The sequence below is a fragment of the Acanthochromis polyacanthus genome, chromosome 1 (genome assembly GCF_021347895.1).
Source record: "Acanthochromis polyacanthus isolate Apoly-LR-REF ecotype Palm Island chromosome 1, KAUST_Apoly_ChrSc, whole genome shotgun sequence".
In the NCBI taxonomy this organism is placed as follows: domain Eukaryota; kingdom Metazoa; phylum Chordata; class Actinopteri; family Pomacentridae; genus Acanthochromis; species Acanthochromis polyacanthus.
The window spans coordinates 60,090,719-60,108,118 of NC_067113.1; the positions used below are offsets into that span (position 1 = coordinate 60,090,719).

Here is a 17,400-nt window from a genome sequence, read left to right on the forward strand (position 1 = left end):
TGTATCCAACTGTTCAGAGTGTACTGGATAGCACTCAACAATCAGACAGAGCAGCTTTTGTCTGACAAATCTGAACCAGCAACAAGCCAAATTGGAATCACAAGTATACACAGTCTGTGGAGAGTTCCAGGCTCCAGGTTTGTGGGGGTTGCAACTTTTTTTTTTTTTTTTTTTACCTCGGCAGGACCGTAATTCAAGTCAAATCATGATCTAAGCAGCACGATCTGGGAAAGAAGCATTCTGTTGCAACATGGAGGGCTGGCAGTGTTTTCTGCTGCTGTGCACACTAAGTTTAAGGCTTTCCTCTGGAGATGTGACGAAAAATGATGATGACATCGACCTTGTCAGCTTTCTGAGAAATGTCTACCCCGGGCTGCTGGTGAGAGATGAGCCGTTCATCATCAATGGAGACATTCAGATAAACTCCCTCAAGGAGCTGGGACACCCTGAGGACCTCGCAATCACGCAGCAAACCAAGGACAAACCAGTCAATCAGGATACAGATGGGGCTCCAGGACCAGTGGTGTTAACCAAAAATGGCCAGATAAGGGGGATTACAGTGGATAAGGCCCATGTGTTCTATGGCATACCATATGCAGACCCTCCTGTTGGTGCTTATCGCTGGAAGCCCCCCAGACCCATGAGTCCTTGGTCAGGAGTTTATAATGCCTCCTTCCCCAGGGCAGCATGCATGCAGTTCTGCACCGGACCTGTCACTGAGGAGTGTCCTCATGCAGTAAGGAACATGATAACGTCTTACTTACTTGAATGCTGCTGTGGCGTCTTACTTTAGGGTACGGTTAGCATAGTGGAATTTTTAAGAGCCCACGTTATGCTCATTTACAGGTTTGAATTTTTATTTTTAGGGATACTAGATCATGTTTTGATGCCTAAATGTTAAAAAACATACTATTATTTATGTATTGTCGCACCTCGCCCCTGTATTTTAAGATCCCCCTCCCAAAAAGCCTGGGCTACTCTAATTGGTCAGCTGACCAAATGGAAAGCAGGCAAACAAATGCTGGTTATATACTTTGTCCCTATATTCTGTAAGTATAGGTTGGTTAAAAAACCCAGAAGTACGACTGTAAATGTTTGAACCACAACTGGACCTAGGATAAGGGCAGATTACTGTGCAAGTTGTTGTGTCAGACAATGCAGAATGTTTTTGTGGAATGGCAGTGATATTTATGAAATTACTAGCATCATAACTATATACACTACCGTTCCAAAATTTGGGGTCATCCAGGCAATTTCATGTTTTCCAGCCTTTAAACACGATTAGCTAACACATTGTAGCACGAGAACACAGGAGTGATGGTTGCTGGAAATGTTCCTCTGTAATTCTATGTAGATAGTTCATTAAAAATCAGCGTTTCCAGCTGGAATAGTCATTTGCCACATTAACAATATCTAGACTGGATTTCTAATTAATGTCATCTTCACTGAAAAAAATGCTTTTCTTCCAAAAATAAGGACATTTCTAAGTGACCCCAAATTATTGAACAGTCGTGTAGTTAACAGGTTTATTATCAGGGAATGCTAGCAGAAAATGTCGTTGTTTCTCTCGCTGGTGTCCGTGATGTGCAGGCGAAGGAGTGACGTCCGTGACACTGACTTTCTTTAAAAGTATTTTATTAAAGGAAAGAGCAGCATCAGTACAGACAGAACCTGCCTGGAAGGAGTCGGCCAATTGAATCCCTGCCGACACTGACCAGTAATCAGGTTTTATAGGTTTTAACATGTAAATGAGTACAACATATGGTTATTTATTGTCTAACACGCGGGAAACAAGTGAGGAGTATCCCCAAACAAACCCCCTGTGTCTACAACAGCTGAAGAATCCCTAAATCAGTATTTTAGACAGAAGAACCCTCATAAAAACACCTCCAACAGGGCTCTGTAAACAGGAGAACACTTTCCCATGGCATGGGTTGAATATAATGCAGGTTCCATCTGTGGTCAGAGACACCAGAGCAAACACTGCATCTCCTTTCAAATGCTATAACAAACAAAACAGATTCCAGTCTACTAACTTATTAAGTAATACATGTAACAGATCAGATACCACAAAAAGCTACTGAGTTTAGGTTGCATGATGAACCACGTGGACCGTAATAGCCATTCACGTGCCAATTTGTATCCCAACGTTCAGCTGTACATGTGAACCATCTTCCACGAGGCACCATTGAAGGTTAAATAGGATGATTTATTGTAGTTGTTCTTCAGGTGGTGTAATTGCGGCTAAAGTCCAGCATGTCTATGACAGGAGATTTACAAGTTTTAAGATAGTTTAAAGTTATCGGTAAGTTAGCTAGCTATTTGACATCTAATTCATTATGCCGTGTCCCAGTTAAAGTGCTTGTTAAGAAAACAAAAGCACACAGGACTGCAATGTCTTTGGGCACGAACAAAATGAAAAGCTAAAGCAGGTTTTGGAAGCTGGTTAGTAAATCTAGGCTAGAAACCTGTCTAGCTGCAGAAGTGTAGTTAGGCTAAAATAAACTAGAACTATGGCTTTGCTGTAAACACAGCCATGGCAATGTTTTTCTGCAAGTGTTAGCTTGTGAGGGTGTAGTTGTTTTCAATTTAAGCACACATTGAGGGTCGGTCACTGAACTGCAACACCTGCAAGTGCACAATTTGACGGAGACAAATGCCATCATAAACAACACTGTTGATTTGGGTGAAGAAAAATGTCCCTCACAATGACATGGAGACATACATCACAACAAAAGAAGTGAAATAGTTATCTTGGATGAAGATTTATTCATAACACAGCAAGGGACACAGCACTGCGGCATGTTGCAAAGATATGAGCCTCAGCCAATGCTGAAAGCCCAATTGGAAAGCCCAATACACCATCCATCCATCCATCCATCAATCTATCCATACATACATTTTCTTCAACTTATCCGGGGGCGAGTCGTGGAGGCAGCAGATGTAATAGGTCATTCCAGACATCCCTCCTCCCGGCAATGCTTTCCACTTCTTCCTGGGTGATCCCGAGGCATTCCTAGACAAGACGAGATACTTAGCCCCTCCAGCAAGGTCTTTGGTCTGTTCCAGTGTTTCCTCCCAGGTGGTCGTGCTCGGAAAACCTCCAAACGAAGTCTCCCAGGAGGCATCCAAATCAGATGCCCAAATCACCTCGACTAGCTCTTTTCAATGTGAGGGAACAGTGGATCTACTCTGAGCTCCCTCCGGTCCGAATGGTTTCAAATTAGTCTTAAAGTTTCTGGAACTGAGAATTTTTCCTACTGTCATTGCCATCAAAAATAAAAGTAATCCTCTGGGTCTTCACATGCCAGGCTGAAGACTCTTCCAGCCAACAACATAACATTTGACATGCTTTGCTCATGGGAACATGTTTATTTCTGCAGTAACATTGGACATTTTAACATGGGGTCTCTGGGGACTGACTCACCTCTGCAACCAGCATGAGGTGGCCATTCAAGGAACCACAGTTTTTTGTACGTGTTCATTGACTACAGGTGGTCAAAGTAACTTTAGCTAGTTTGGACTGTTTGCTTGAAAAAGGACTGCACTAGGGGCAGTCATGTGTAGGCATATAAGCAAATGGAAAATGCATTCGTCATACAGGAAATTCTGGTATATGTCAACTTGAAAGTCACAAAGCACCTCTTTAACCCGTTAAAGTCTGGCGGCCCGCGGGCGGGCCGTTTTTTTATCGGTATACGCTTTTTTTAAAATAGAAGGACACTGCAAACACGATTATACAAACACTATACACACATAGAAAGCTGAGATTCTCATGAATCCACCGGTATAAACCACTTTCAGATGTGATTACCACAGCGGGTAATATAAACACATTTATCCAACAAACAACAAGTCACGTAAACGTGCACAGCTTACCTGTCGACGCAGTTTGGACGCTCGTTTCTGGTCATAAAAGAAGATAATCCACAAAAACCGGCCAGAACCCAAGCTTAGCCATCCAGAGGAAACAATCCAGTATAATACTTTGGCCAAAACATGTCTCGAAATAGGTAAAAAATCCAGAAAACGATCGGCTCCGTGCGCGTGCACGCGGCGCGTGGTGGCGCTGTGCGTTTCATATTCACTGCATCTTTCTATTATAACTTTATCATACACGGTCGAATTCCCTTTGTTCGCGATTCAAAATGGATACTGGAGACTTCTCCTCTGTTTCAAACCGAACTTCAACCAATCAGGTGACTCGTTTCCGCCTACTTCGGCGATTTAGCCAACCATGGCCGAGTCTGACAGATATCGATTACATCACTTGATTGACTTGTTTCTCAGCAAATCACGCCGGAGGAACCGTTAGATTGACAGGCCTGGTAGCCAATGAGCTTGCTGAATGGCTTGAATATAAATCCCGCCTCTGCCAGCGGCTTTATATGATATTTCATTCGTGAGCTCCGGGCTCCACCTGCTGTTTCTCTGTATTCCTCTCAATCTGTGTGTGTGATCGACACTGAAGCCTATCTGAAGTGATTTTTTGAATTCTTTATGAGTTTTTGGAATGAAAATGAAGTGGAAAATGAAGTGAAAATGAATTTATACCATTCTGTAGAGAGTGTGCACAGTGTATAAAGAGTGTATCCAACATTGACAGGGGCGGAGCATATCAGTACAAATACATGTGTGAAACACTCATTTCTTGTAGTATTGCTCTGAAATTTTGACCTGAACTATGTAAGACCCCAGGCTTTTGCAATATTGTGTTTTCAAGCTGTTGCAGTGCTGCCACACTGATTTTCAGGTGTTTTATTAGGGAAAAAATGTAGGCGAGAAAAAAAATTCATCCTAATTCAGTGTGTTCCAACATACATAACTCTGTGCCAGTAGCACCTAGAGTAATTCTGACTGCACTGGGTGAAAATTCAGGTTGTCAGCTTTCAAATGAGACCCCAACCATGCATGTACTCCAAACAGTTCAAGAACAGCATTCAATTTACTTTCTGTAAATCTCAGTAGAAATTTCGGGCGGAAATTGCCCAGACCTTAAGGAACCACAGTTTTTTGTACGTGTTCATTGACTACAGGTGGTCAAAGTAACTTTAGCTAGTTTGGACTGTTTGCTTGAAAAAGGACTGCACTAGGGGCAGTCATGTGTAGGCATATAAGCAAATGGAAAATGCATTCGTCATACAGGAAATTCTGGTATATGTCAACTTGAAAGTCACAAAGCACCTCTTTAACCACATACAGACTAAACCGATGAACATAGCTTAGCAGGCTACCTTCATAGCTATCTGTACCCAGCCAGCTGTTAGCTGTGAGTCTGATGTTTGCGGTTTGTCATGATAATGCTTCATGCTCCTCTTCCAAGCACTAGTAAAATCCCCCAAACTTGTCTTGTAGCCTGACAAAATCCAAAATTTTACCTTGCAAACATGTGGATATGGTGTTTTGTATACGCTGGAGGACACATCATGAGTGAAATAAGAAGTCAGTGGAATGGCTGAGCATTTCCACCTTAATACCGCAGGGTATTCAAACTTCCTAGGTTTCATACATAGGGACCAATTCTATCACCTTGCAGAGGGAGACTTTCTGTATCACTACTCCTCTTTGGATTTGGTTTCTAGTTCAAATACGTATAACTGAAGTATTTCCATACTACAGCTTGTCATTTTGTAGCAAAGAGTAGATTTATGGTGTTTTAGCAGAGTTGTTGGAAAGCTGGTGTGAAGAAAGATAAAGTTCAAGGCTTAACTAATGAAAAAACAGATTTTAGTGAACAAAATCTGAATGACTTGCATCTTCCCATGTCTCATAAAGGTCAGCGAGGACTGTCTCTACCTCAACATCTTTGTACCGCTGGGTGTGAACTTCAGCTCCCCGCTACAGAGACCCCTGCCTGTCATGGTATGGATCCATGGCGGAGATTTCATAGCTGGTTCTGCCTCTAAACCGCTGTATGATGGACGCTTCATCAGCAACTTCACCCACACTGTTGTTGTAAACGTGGAGTACCGACTAGGTAGGATCTTTTGGTGGCATTTTACTTTAAAATGGACCTGTTCTGGAGTAATAACTATGTATTAGCATAGAGAAATAGGGACCTTATCTATGCATGTAACATTAATATGTCCTTTTATTACCTTTTCTAAATTGTACTGGCCATGTAGGGGTAAAGAAAGGCATAACTTCAGAAGCAGAGTTGCCTGGTGAAGGCAGAATGGAGGAATCTCATGGAATCACTTAGTTCAAATAATGGTCTGCTTATGTGTGTCTGCATTAGAGAGTACAAGGCTGTATGTGTGCCTGTTGGTATTTAATCTGCTTTCCTGCAAGACTGAAAACAAGAGCAGTGATATGGGAATAGTATTTAAGGAAATGAATGTCTTGCCTTTGTCGATTATCTGTTGCTGATCATGTGAACTGATGATTGATTGAAGGTGCATTTGGGTTCCTGGTGTCGGGCAAAGATCCTCACACCTCAGCTTCAGGGAATTATGGGATCTTGGACCAGCAGGCGGCTCTTCTTTGGGTGCAGCGGAACATTGCTGTGTTTGGAGGTGATCCCAGCAAGGCAAGCAAGCATGCACACACACACACACACACACACACACACACACACACACACACACACACACACACACACACACACACACACACACACACACACACACACACACACACACACACCTTGACTAATTATCTCAAGATAAGACAGGCATTCAGTGTGCATCTCTTTATGTTTTTCTGTGTTCAGTACAATGTGGTTTGATTCACAAAAGCAGGAAAAAACTTTGAAATGTATTTCAAAAATATGCCAAAATAAAAGATCAAAAGAGATAAAAACTCATAAAAATGACCACAGTGGTAGACATAGAAACTAATGAAACTTCTCAACCATCTATGACGCTTCTAAAGTCCCTGTTGAAAACTACATTATTCAATTCACACCCAAACCATCTTTGTTTAATAATTATTTCCATTATGAAAATGGACGTTTGTAATCTGTGTTAAAACATTTTGCAATCTCCAAATTTAGTAAATCTGTGAACAATTTGGAACAGCTATTAAATTTTCCATAGTTTAGTGACATACTAATTAAAGTTAAGAAACAGCCAGTTCAGTGTTGGGCTAGATTTAGGCGAATGAGGAACTCCTGCATGTGTTAAGTGCTAATAAGCATGTGATAGTATGCTAGCACAACAAGTGGTAGTAAAGTGGCAACCATGGTATACCTGCAAGAAGATAGCATATTAGCATAGTTGTTGCAAGCATGAAACAACATGAAATACCTACTAAACAACAACATGTTAACGTACCTTTGAAAACATGTTAGTCTAACTAGCAAATGTTAACGTGCAGCCACACTAAAGGGAGATGATGAAAAATATTGGCATAGTAAAACACAAAAATACTGTAAGGTGGTGAACATGGTGTACCTGCTAAACAGCATCATGTTAGCATTGTCATTGCGAACGTGTCAAAAGGTAATTAGCAAGTGTTAGCATGATTTCCTTCAATATAAAATTAAACAAATTGGAAATTAAGCATACTGCCTTCCATTACCTCAGATCCCCAACAGAGTGTCTCATTACTGATACCCAGTCAGTGTTCATTTTAACAGTATGTTTTTAAATAAATTGCTAACATACAAAATGTTTGGTTATGTGCTGTTTTTTGTGTGTTCCAGGTGACATTATTTGGGGAGAGTGCAGGTGCCCAGTCAGTGAGTCTTCATCTGATGATCCAGAGCAGTAAGCCTCTGTTCAAACAGGCCATCCTGCAGAGCTTACCCTTCTCCATCCCTCTGAAGACCAGGTGAGGAACCGACGGCTCAGTTGATTAGTGGTGTGAGACTGATGTGTGCTTTGCTGGAGTTACAAATTACAGTGGACTCAGAAGACACTGAGCTGTCAAAAGCATTAATTAATCAGAGAGGAGTGTATTATCCTGAGCTACTGCTGGGTCCAGTCCTTGCAGAAGTGTTTCCGGCACACTTCAGACTGAACTGTAATTTTGTTTTTCTGTATGTCTTCCCCAGACATGACGCCTTGAAGCTGGGAAAACACTTTGCGAAACAGACCAACTGCTCTGTGAGCGACATCATCTGCCTGCTGTCTCTCGCTCCACAGGCCGTCCTGGCCGCCCAGATGAAAACAAGTAGGACGCCACAAACCCCAGATTTAGAGCAACACTCATGGTTGCCCACACAGTTACATAAGGATGTAGGATAAACTATGCTTATCTGCAAAAAGTGATGAAAAACATGTTTATCCTGATATAATGGAAAACAAAATCATTAAGATGGGAAAGAGAGCCACTAATGGGGCAATTAGAAGGATTTTACAGACTCACAGATGAAAATTAGTATAATATATCTGCAGGGGTTAACAGGGTTATTGGTCAGTATCCCTGGCTCTGTGATTACGCCATCAGCAGCAGCTCTGAAGCTGAACTCATTCTGGCCCAAAAGTCAGGGAGTTAAAGGCACAGTGGAGAACACTTTAGTTATAAAAACAGAACTAAATACTTGAAAGTATCTAATTGTTTCTGTCTTTTTAATGTTATGTTTATGTAGGGAGAGATATAGTTCTCTTACCAAACTTCCTACTTTATGTTGAAAATGAGAAAATCAGACCGTTTTATCAATCTACATGGTGTGCTTTTGATCCCAGGTTCCAAGATTGTAAACCCGTTCAGGTTCCTGGAAGTTTTTGAGACTTGGGGTCCGTATATCGATGGGGAGTTAATAAAAGAACAGGCTGTCACTGCCTTCCTGAAGGGCCACTGGCAGAAAGAGAAGCCAGTGCTGCTGGGTAAGAGATACACACAGAAACATGTAAAGTGAGATTGCAACATTATTATGGAATTTTATCTCATTCTCTCAGCTATTTCCTTTGTGCTGGATTCCCACTGGTTCTCGTTATCAGGCAATTTGATATGGAAATCATAACAAAGCTAAAGGCAATGTTTACTGTTTAAAAGTGATTTCTAAACCTGGAGACAATCAGACAGTAGAAAGATGTTGCAAACGAATCACATCAAGGCTACAGGCAACATAGAAGTCTGCTGTTTGTTTGGACTGATGTCCTATTTTCTGTCCTGCAGGTACAACCTCAGAGGAGGGGGTTCTTTTTGTTTACGGGGTCTTCGGCAAGCCAGTCTCTGCAGTGGAAAGCACTGTGTACATCACAGCCATTTTTAAACAGCACTCCCTACGGATCCTACACAAATACCTGCCCATGTACAGGGATGCTGACTGCAGGAACATGCTCGCTCAGGTAAGAGGACCTCAATACATTATGTCTTTTCAATGTCAGCATTGTGGCTGACAGGTAGTTCAAATATAGATGCAGTCATATACACATTCTTAGTGAGAGGCAAATATAGTCTCATGCCAATGAGGATTCATTTCAGTGATAATGTCGAACATCTTTGAATATTTAGAATAAAAGACAGGAAGCTAATGGTGTTTGCACACCAGTAACATTTCCAGCCATGTTTTTGAGCCAATCAGCTGGTCTGTCCACTCCTTTCTTCCTGATAGAGATGTCTTCATAACTATTGGAAAAATTGCTGAAAAATTTAGTGTGTATAGTATTTTTTAACAAGGTGAAATATTACCATTCGTGATCTTCCAACTTTTCATCTAGCACCACCATGAGCTAAATATTTCAGTCAATCCAGTAGTCTTTTTCTAGTAAAACTCCTTCCATCCATCAGCTTTACACTCTTTATCCTGTAAAGGGTTGTGAGGAAAGGCGCCTATCTCAGTTAACACTGAGCGAGAGACAGGGGACAGGTCGCCAGTTCATTATAGGGCTAACACAAAAACAGAAACAGCAATTCACACTCACACTTTTGGCCAGTTTGGGATTACCAGTTGCATGTCAATACAACTCCACGCAGTAAGTGCCCAGTGAATCAGCAGGTTCAAACCCAAGCTTCTTGCTTTAGGGTGACAATGCTAGCCACTGTGATACTGCAATTTCTACGTGTCCAGTTAGCAGATATTAGCATAACAACATGCATGGGTATTTGAATGCACTTTAAAACCAAAGACACAAAGCTCAAACAGACTTGGTTGTACTATAAATAAAAGTACAAAAACTATGTATATAGGCCTATGATGAGTAGGAGAGAATAGATTGTTGTCATCATCAAGAAAAAAGAATCTGTACATTACTAAAGGTGCTTCCAGGAATTCTGATTAAATTTCTAACTCATGTTCATGTCTCATACAAATACTACTGTACAAACGTTTGGAGTCACTTAGAAATGTCCTTGTTTTTAGGAAGAGAAGCTTTTTTTCAATGAAGATAACATCAAATGAATGATAAATCCAGTCCAGATATTGTTAATGTGGTAAATGACTATTCTAGCTGGAAACAGCTGATTTTTAATGGAATATCTCCATAGGGGTACAGAGGAACATTTCCAGCAACCATCACTCCTGTGTTCTAATGCTACATTGTGTTAGCTAATGGTGTTGAAAGGCTATTTGATGATTAGAAAACCCATGTGCAGTTATGTTAGCACATGAATAAAAGTGTGAGTTTTCATGAAAAGCATGATCTTGCCTGGGTGACCCCAAACTTTTGAAGTTAGTGTAAATATTGAAGACAAGCATTTATGCTTAAAGTTCATGGAAGCATATACACTTGTGTGTCGAGTGTATTTTTCTCGATGATGACTCACACTTGTCCATGAGGCAAAAAGCTGGAAGTCACAGCTCTGTGCCTCCTGGTTCTGTGACACTCTGTTCCACCTGGAGCTCTCTCCAAGAACTGAGACGTTTGAATTTTTGCATGACTTCGTACTCGCAATACCATGAATAATACAAATGAGGATGCCACTCTAGCTTTTCCTCCAGTGCCACAATGAGATTGACATTTCGGATTCGGAATGAAGCATCTTGACAGCTATTGCAAGGATCGCAGTGAAATTTGTTCCAGCAGGTGAAATTGTTGATTATTCCCTGTCTTTTCTTTCAGTACTGTTATCAGGTTAAAGTTCATATTTTCTATTCAGTTAGCGTGCAAACACACTGGACTAAGAACTAAGTTGGTAGGCATCATTCAGTTTTGTCATAATGTGTTTATATTTGAGTTTTTATAAGCTGTGATAATACCATTGGCTAGATATAAACATAGTCAAATCTTCTGTGATTTCATCCTTGTGATTCCTGCCATCTTGCTAGTAGCCTGCCTGACTCCTGGTCACCACAAAAATCAGCAAAGAGATGGAGTGTGAGTAGCTCTAAGGCAGGCTATGCCAAAGCCATTGGGTCGTGATGGCGCAGACATTTCCCCCAAAGTCATCATGCTGTTAATTCTGCACAACTTTAAGCCTTAATACAATTTAAACAGGTGAGTTATATAAAAACTCACCCACCGTACAGTTGTCATGAATGAGGAAATTAGCTATAGAGACTGGAATCATTTTTGTACCGGGCTGGACACATGTTTATTTCAGCTGTAAAGTTGTACATTCAGATATGGGGGTCTATGAGGATTGACTCACTTTTGGAGCTGGCCTCAAGTGGACATTCAAGGAACTGCAGTTTTTGGCACTTGTCCATTGACTTCATTTTTCAATCTTGAAGTTTGCTGCTGGGAAAGTACACGAGTGGACTGGTGGAAGAGGACACAGTAGAGGAAGACAGTCTCCAGTTTCTCAGACTTTTAATGTGCAGGGTAGCAGCCTGAGGATGTGGCACTCCCAGACATATTTAGTATTCAGTCACAGTTGAGTGACTGAATACTAAATATTCAGGACTTGCCGTTGGGAAGTCCTGCATCTCTTTATGTAGGGCACTACTCCAGAGGACGGAGGTCAGCACAAATGTCTCAGAATCTTTTCAAGAGTAAATTCTTAATCTTTTTGGTAAGCTATGGAAATTGTCTTCATTGCTTCTAATCTGGTTGTTTTGCATTTACACTGTTGACAGGATATAAAAATTACAGTTGTGCCTTTTAGAAGAGAAAGGTTTTTTCCTCTGTTTTATTAAAAGCATCACCCCAAGATTTCATTTCTAAAATATGACACTAAATATGCACTTCTTCCATTTTGAGACAAAGCTTTCAAGGGGCTGAATAAATGGTAATTTTTAAAGTCACATACATGCATTTCCTCTGCTATTGACCACATGGATTTAAGCTTAGAAAACATATGAGCAGTTAACCTCAGCATGTTTTTGGACTGTGAGTGGATACCGGAGAGCCCAGACAAAACCAGAAACAGGAGTTTATGCCTTATTTGGAGCACAAATATGAATAAAAAGAGGAAAAAGAAAAAACAATGTCATACAGAAAAGGAAGAAAGTGTGAAACTTCCTGTTGACATCATTTCCTCTCAGGTAACCGTGCTGAAGGATGATCAGGGTGCTGACTATAGAGGCCACAAATGCTGAGACTGTGGTGCCTGAGACTCACACCTGTCCTCCAGAGGCTGAGCTGTGACCTGCTATAAGTGTGTGAAGATCAGTAAGGAGAAACTGGTTGTGATTCTCAGTTCTCCGACTGACTGCACTGCATGGATGCAGAAAGATCCCAGGAAGGCCGGGACATGAACTGATCTTCTGGCTGCAAGGTGAAAGTGCTAACCACCAAGCCTCTGTGCAGCCTGAACTTGCTCATATACAAACAAAAATGTTAAGGAACCACAAAAGTGCAGAACATCTCCACAGACTTAATGTGGTTAAGTGGTTGCATGTGTAAAAACAGAAAGTAGGCGGTATTTACACATTGCACCGTAACTTGTGTTTGTTTTCTTCCATATTTTTCTCCCGCTCAATGGCTGAAAAGAGAGCATTCGTACACAGTCTGCCACACACCCAAACACACACACGCATCGATAACCGCTCATCGAGTGGCTGTGCGAGGCAGTCCGTCATGCATGGATCGATGTCCCGACCAGCCGGAGCTCGGTGTGTAACGAGGACCCAGCTGTGTCCTGTGCTGTCTGCAGCCTCTCCATGTCTAACAAGGCTGATGGAGAATAGAAAGCAATTGTTCTCTCTTGCTGTCAGGATTTGCAAGTTGAAAAATAGTGCATTTCCCGAAGCTCAGACTGAGAAGATAAGAAGACATGTCACCATGTATAGAAGTTCTTTCCAGACTTCACCACTGCTCCTTGTCTCCTCAAACACGTGCTATCCTTTGCCTACAGAGGGAGCTCCAACTCCAGCGTGTCTCAGTCTGACAGACAGCAGTTGGTTTTTTTCTCTCTCCTCCATCATTTGTATGGGTGAAGCATGTGGACCACCTGGAGTCAGGGAGTTTGTCTGTTTGAGATGCAGCCTGACTGCTCCGCTAAGAAGTGCCTCGTCTCTCATGAACATCTACAGTGACAGGAGGGATCAGCTGAAGAATCACAGATGAAGTGCAGACATAGGGGCTGCCAGAGGAAGAAACCCCGACTGGGTGAACTGAAACTGCATTTGTATTAATGAGGGTAAAGTGAATATGGAAAACACCTCAAATAACAGCCTCCAAAGTGGCTAGAAAGTCAATAACAATTTCAAAAAATGAATATTCTAACTTCCATGAAGGTAGAATTTAGAGTAGGCCAGTTATTTCAGACTGCATTAGTTGTGGCTATTTGTGCTTTTGGCATGCACATGTAATATTAAACAAAAATAATACCATTAACAATTTTACTGTTTGAACAGTGGGTCTAGTGACTATGTACAGTGGGTACGGAAAGTATTCAGACGCCTTGAAATTTTTCACTTTCTGTGTCATTGCAACCATTTGCCAAAATCAAAAAAGTTCAATTTATTTCTCATTAATGTACACTCAGCACCCCATCTTGACAGAAAAAAACAGAAATGTAGAAATTTTTGCAAATTTATTAAAAAGAAAAACTGAAATATCACATGGTCAGAAGTATTCAGACCCTTTGCAGCGACATTCATATTTAACTCACATGCTGTCCATTTCTTCTGATCCTCCTCGAGATGGTTCTGCTTCTTTATTGGAGTCCAGCTGTGTTTAATTAAACTGATTGGACTTGATTAGGAAAGGCACACACCTGTCTATATAAGACCTTACAGCTCACAGTGCATGTCAGAGCAAATGAGAATCATGAGGTTGAAGGAACTGCCCAAGGAGCTCAGAGACAGAATTGTGGCAAGGCACAGATCTGGCCAAGGTTACAAAAGAATTTCTGCAGCACTCAATGTTTCTAAGAGCACAGTGGCCTCCATAATCCTCAAATGGAAGAAGTTTGGGACGACCACAACTCTTCCTAGACCTGGCCGTCCAGCCAAACTGAGCAATGGTGGGAGAAGAGCCTTGGTGAGAGAGGTAAAGAAGAACCCAAAGATCACTGTGGCTGAGCTCCAGAGATGCAGTTGGGAGATAGGAGAAAGTTCCACAAAGTCAACTATCACTGCAGCCCTCCACCAGTCGGGGCTTTATGGCAGAGTGGCCCGACGTAAGCCTCTCCTCAGTGCAAGACACATGAAAGCCCCCATAGAGTTTGCCAAAAAACACATGAAGGACTCCCAGACTATGAGAAATAAGATTCTCTGGTCTGATGAGACCAAGATTGAACTTTTTGGAATTAATGCTAAGCGGTATGTGTGGAGAAAACCAGGCACTGCTCATCACCTGCCCAATACAATCCCTACAGTGAAACATGGTGGTGGGAGCATCATGTTGTGGGGGTGTTTTTCAGCTGCAGGGACAGGACGACTGGTTGCAATTGAAGGAAGGATGAATGCGGCCAAATACAGCGATATCCTGGAGGAAAACCTCTTCCAGAGTGCTCAGGACCTCAGACTGAGCCGAAGGTTCACCTTTCAACAGGACAATGACTCTAAGCACACAGCTAAAATAACAAAGGAGTGGCTTCAGAACAACTCTGTGACCGTTCTTGACTGGCCCAGCCAGAGCCCTGACCTAAACCCAATTGAGCATCTCTGGAGAGACCTCAAAATGGCTGTCCACCAACGTTCACCATCCAACCTGACAGAACTGGAGAGGATCTGCAAGGAAGAATGGCAGAGGATCCCCAAATCCAGGTATGAAAAACTTGTTGCGTCATTCCCAAGAAGACTCATGGCTGTACTAACTGAAAAGGGTGCTTCTACTCAATACTGAGCACAGGGTCTGAATACTTATGACCATGTGATATTTCAGTTTTTCTTTTTTAATACATTTGCAAAAATTTCTACATTTCTGTTTTGTTTTTTTCCGTCAAGATGGGGTGCTGAGTGTACATTAATGAGAAATAAAATGAACTTTTTTGATTTTGGCAAATGGCTGCAATGCCACAGAAAGTGAAAAATTTCAAGGGGTCTGAATACTTTCCGTACCCACTGTATAATGTGAAAGATGTTGGCCAGGCACACACAGAGCTGTCACCTGGCTTTGCAGTTCCTCCCTATTCTTCAAAAGGAGCTTTAAGACAACAGCACTGCATTGATAAACAAACTGCAGTAAATCCAATTAGCTCGTGATTAGACTAATGAAGACCTCACATTGCATTAGGCTACACAGAGACATGAAGACATGGGCTGTACATGCATTTTAGTCACATTCACAGTAAATATCATGTAAGGAAATACAGCGTCCTCCATAATTATTATCACCCCTGGTTAAGATGTGTTAAAAGCCTGAAAATAAATTCAGTTTTTATTTCAGAAGCATACTCTCACACTGAAAATTGTTGGAAAACGTATTACCGGAGAAGATTAGGTGCTGTTTTGTTGGCAAAAGAAGGTTGTACAAAGTGTTAACATCAGTGGTGCTAATTATTGTGGCACACATGATTTGATGTAAAAGAATTATTTCTTAATGTTTGCTTTTTTTTTTTTTTTTTTTCCCCCCACTGAATAAATGCACTTGGATTAAAGGTTGGATTGTCCTCTTTTTTTTCACTGTGGTCTTATATTATTTAGAAAACAGAATTTATTAGAAGCTAAAGAACACATCAATTATGGAGGGCGCTGTATGTTATGTGTGACAATTTAGTCGGATTAGCATGAAGAAAATCATCTCAAATGATATTCCTCTGTACCTACACTTGCTATTTTGAAAACACAAGTGTTCTTATGCTGACTGTTCTAGCAACATGCAGTGTGTCAGAAAGTCGAGTGTGAAACCCCGGATGCTGCTCACCCTCAATGGTCACCATTTTAGCAGAGTAACAAGGGAGAAGGACCATCAACTAGTTTGAAAACTTTTCAGAAATTGCTGTCGAGGAGACTACCACTCTGGTGAATGCAGCACATATTAATAGAATTTACTTAGATTTAATTTCATTCATTGACAAAAGAAAAAAAAAGCAATTCAATACAATATAAAAACAAAAGCTTCCAACTTGTGAATGACAGGGAGCAGAAAGAAGTAACTGATGTAATCTGGCCCTTTATGACAAACAATCAGTTTACAATCAGCATTTAAACAGACAAACAAAATGAGTAGAATGTCTGAGAGGCCTGCAGTTTTCTCTAATAACAAACACTATAGACTGAATTCATTTCTTTGTAGTTAAATAATATGCTGGTTTTAATTACATTTTTAAATCTTACGTGTGATTTAGATTCCTTGTCTCGATTGTTCCATAAATTGACCTCTTTCATAGAAATGCAACGTTCCATTAATTTGGTCCTCAATCTTGTTTTTAAGAAGATCTGTGTTTCTTTTACTTTCTCTATCTGCAAATCTGTTCTGGACATTGACTGGTAAAGTTTCTTTATGAACTTTAAACATAATTTTCAGAATACTATAATCTACTATGTTGCAAAATTTCAGCAATTTTAACTGAAGGAATAATGAGTTTGCTGGATCTCTGTTTTTTTTTTTGACTAATTATTCTTATGGCTCTTCTCTGTAAAATGAGAATTGACTGGATGTGTGACAACACACTGTCAAAAATATGTATTTTCACACAAAGTGTGTACCACTGTACTGTTTTTAAATAGAAATAATTGCTTTTGATCTTTCTTAGGAGTCTGAAATGAGCAATTCTGCAAAACAAAAGCAAAACTAGCAGCTGTGTTGGCGGGCGATAATCGCAGTCAAATGTTGTATAAATCATGTCTGGTACATGTGTAGATTCTCACTTATACAGGCCATGGTAATCCTAAGTGCTTCAGCAGGAGGCAGCTGGGTTTCTTTTGGTCCTGGGAAGTGTGAATGGTTGTGATGCTGCCTGGAGAAGAATGACTGAAGAATAGAACAGCCGTCTCTAAACAGAGGAGGAGGTCTGCTACATCATTTATCAGGTACTTATAACAACAGCACTGAGATCCCTCTCTCGGCAGTTTCACAAGCATTCACACCTCGAGTCATGAGTCTTGGGTAGTTAATGGGCCATGAGGAATGTGATTTGGGAGTGAGAATAAATACCTGACAGTCAGTTAGAACTGAAGAAGCCTCTTAGGGTGCTTTCCGTCCGTTAGAGTGGTTAGTTTGGACCCAAAAGTTGTTACAA

The 17,400-nt window shown here is 41.0% G+C and overlaps 1 protein-coding gene across 1 annotated transcript in view; it reads left to right on the top strand.

Annotated features, from left to right (window-relative positions):
- Positions 1-250: 250 nt before the first annotated feature.
- The window catches only part of LOC110966399 (crystal protein), a 34,385-nt gene continuing 17,235 nt past the window's right edge, over positions 251-17,400 (top strand). Inside the window, exons 1-7 of the mRNA XM_022215743.2 lie at positions 251-736; positions 5,776-5,977; positions 6,396-6,529; positions 7,646-7,773; positions 7,997-8,115; positions 8,631-8,771; positions 9,064-9,236. Coding sequence (XP_022071435.1) covers positions 251-736; positions 5,776-5,977; positions 6,396-6,529; positions 7,646-7,773; positions 7,997-8,115; positions 8,631-8,771; positions 9,064-9,236 — 1,383 coding nt within the window. The remainder of the gene's footprint in view (positions 737-5,775; positions 5,978-6,395; positions 6,530-7,645; positions 7,774-7,996; positions 8,116-8,630; positions 8,772-9,063; positions 9,237-17,400) is intronic.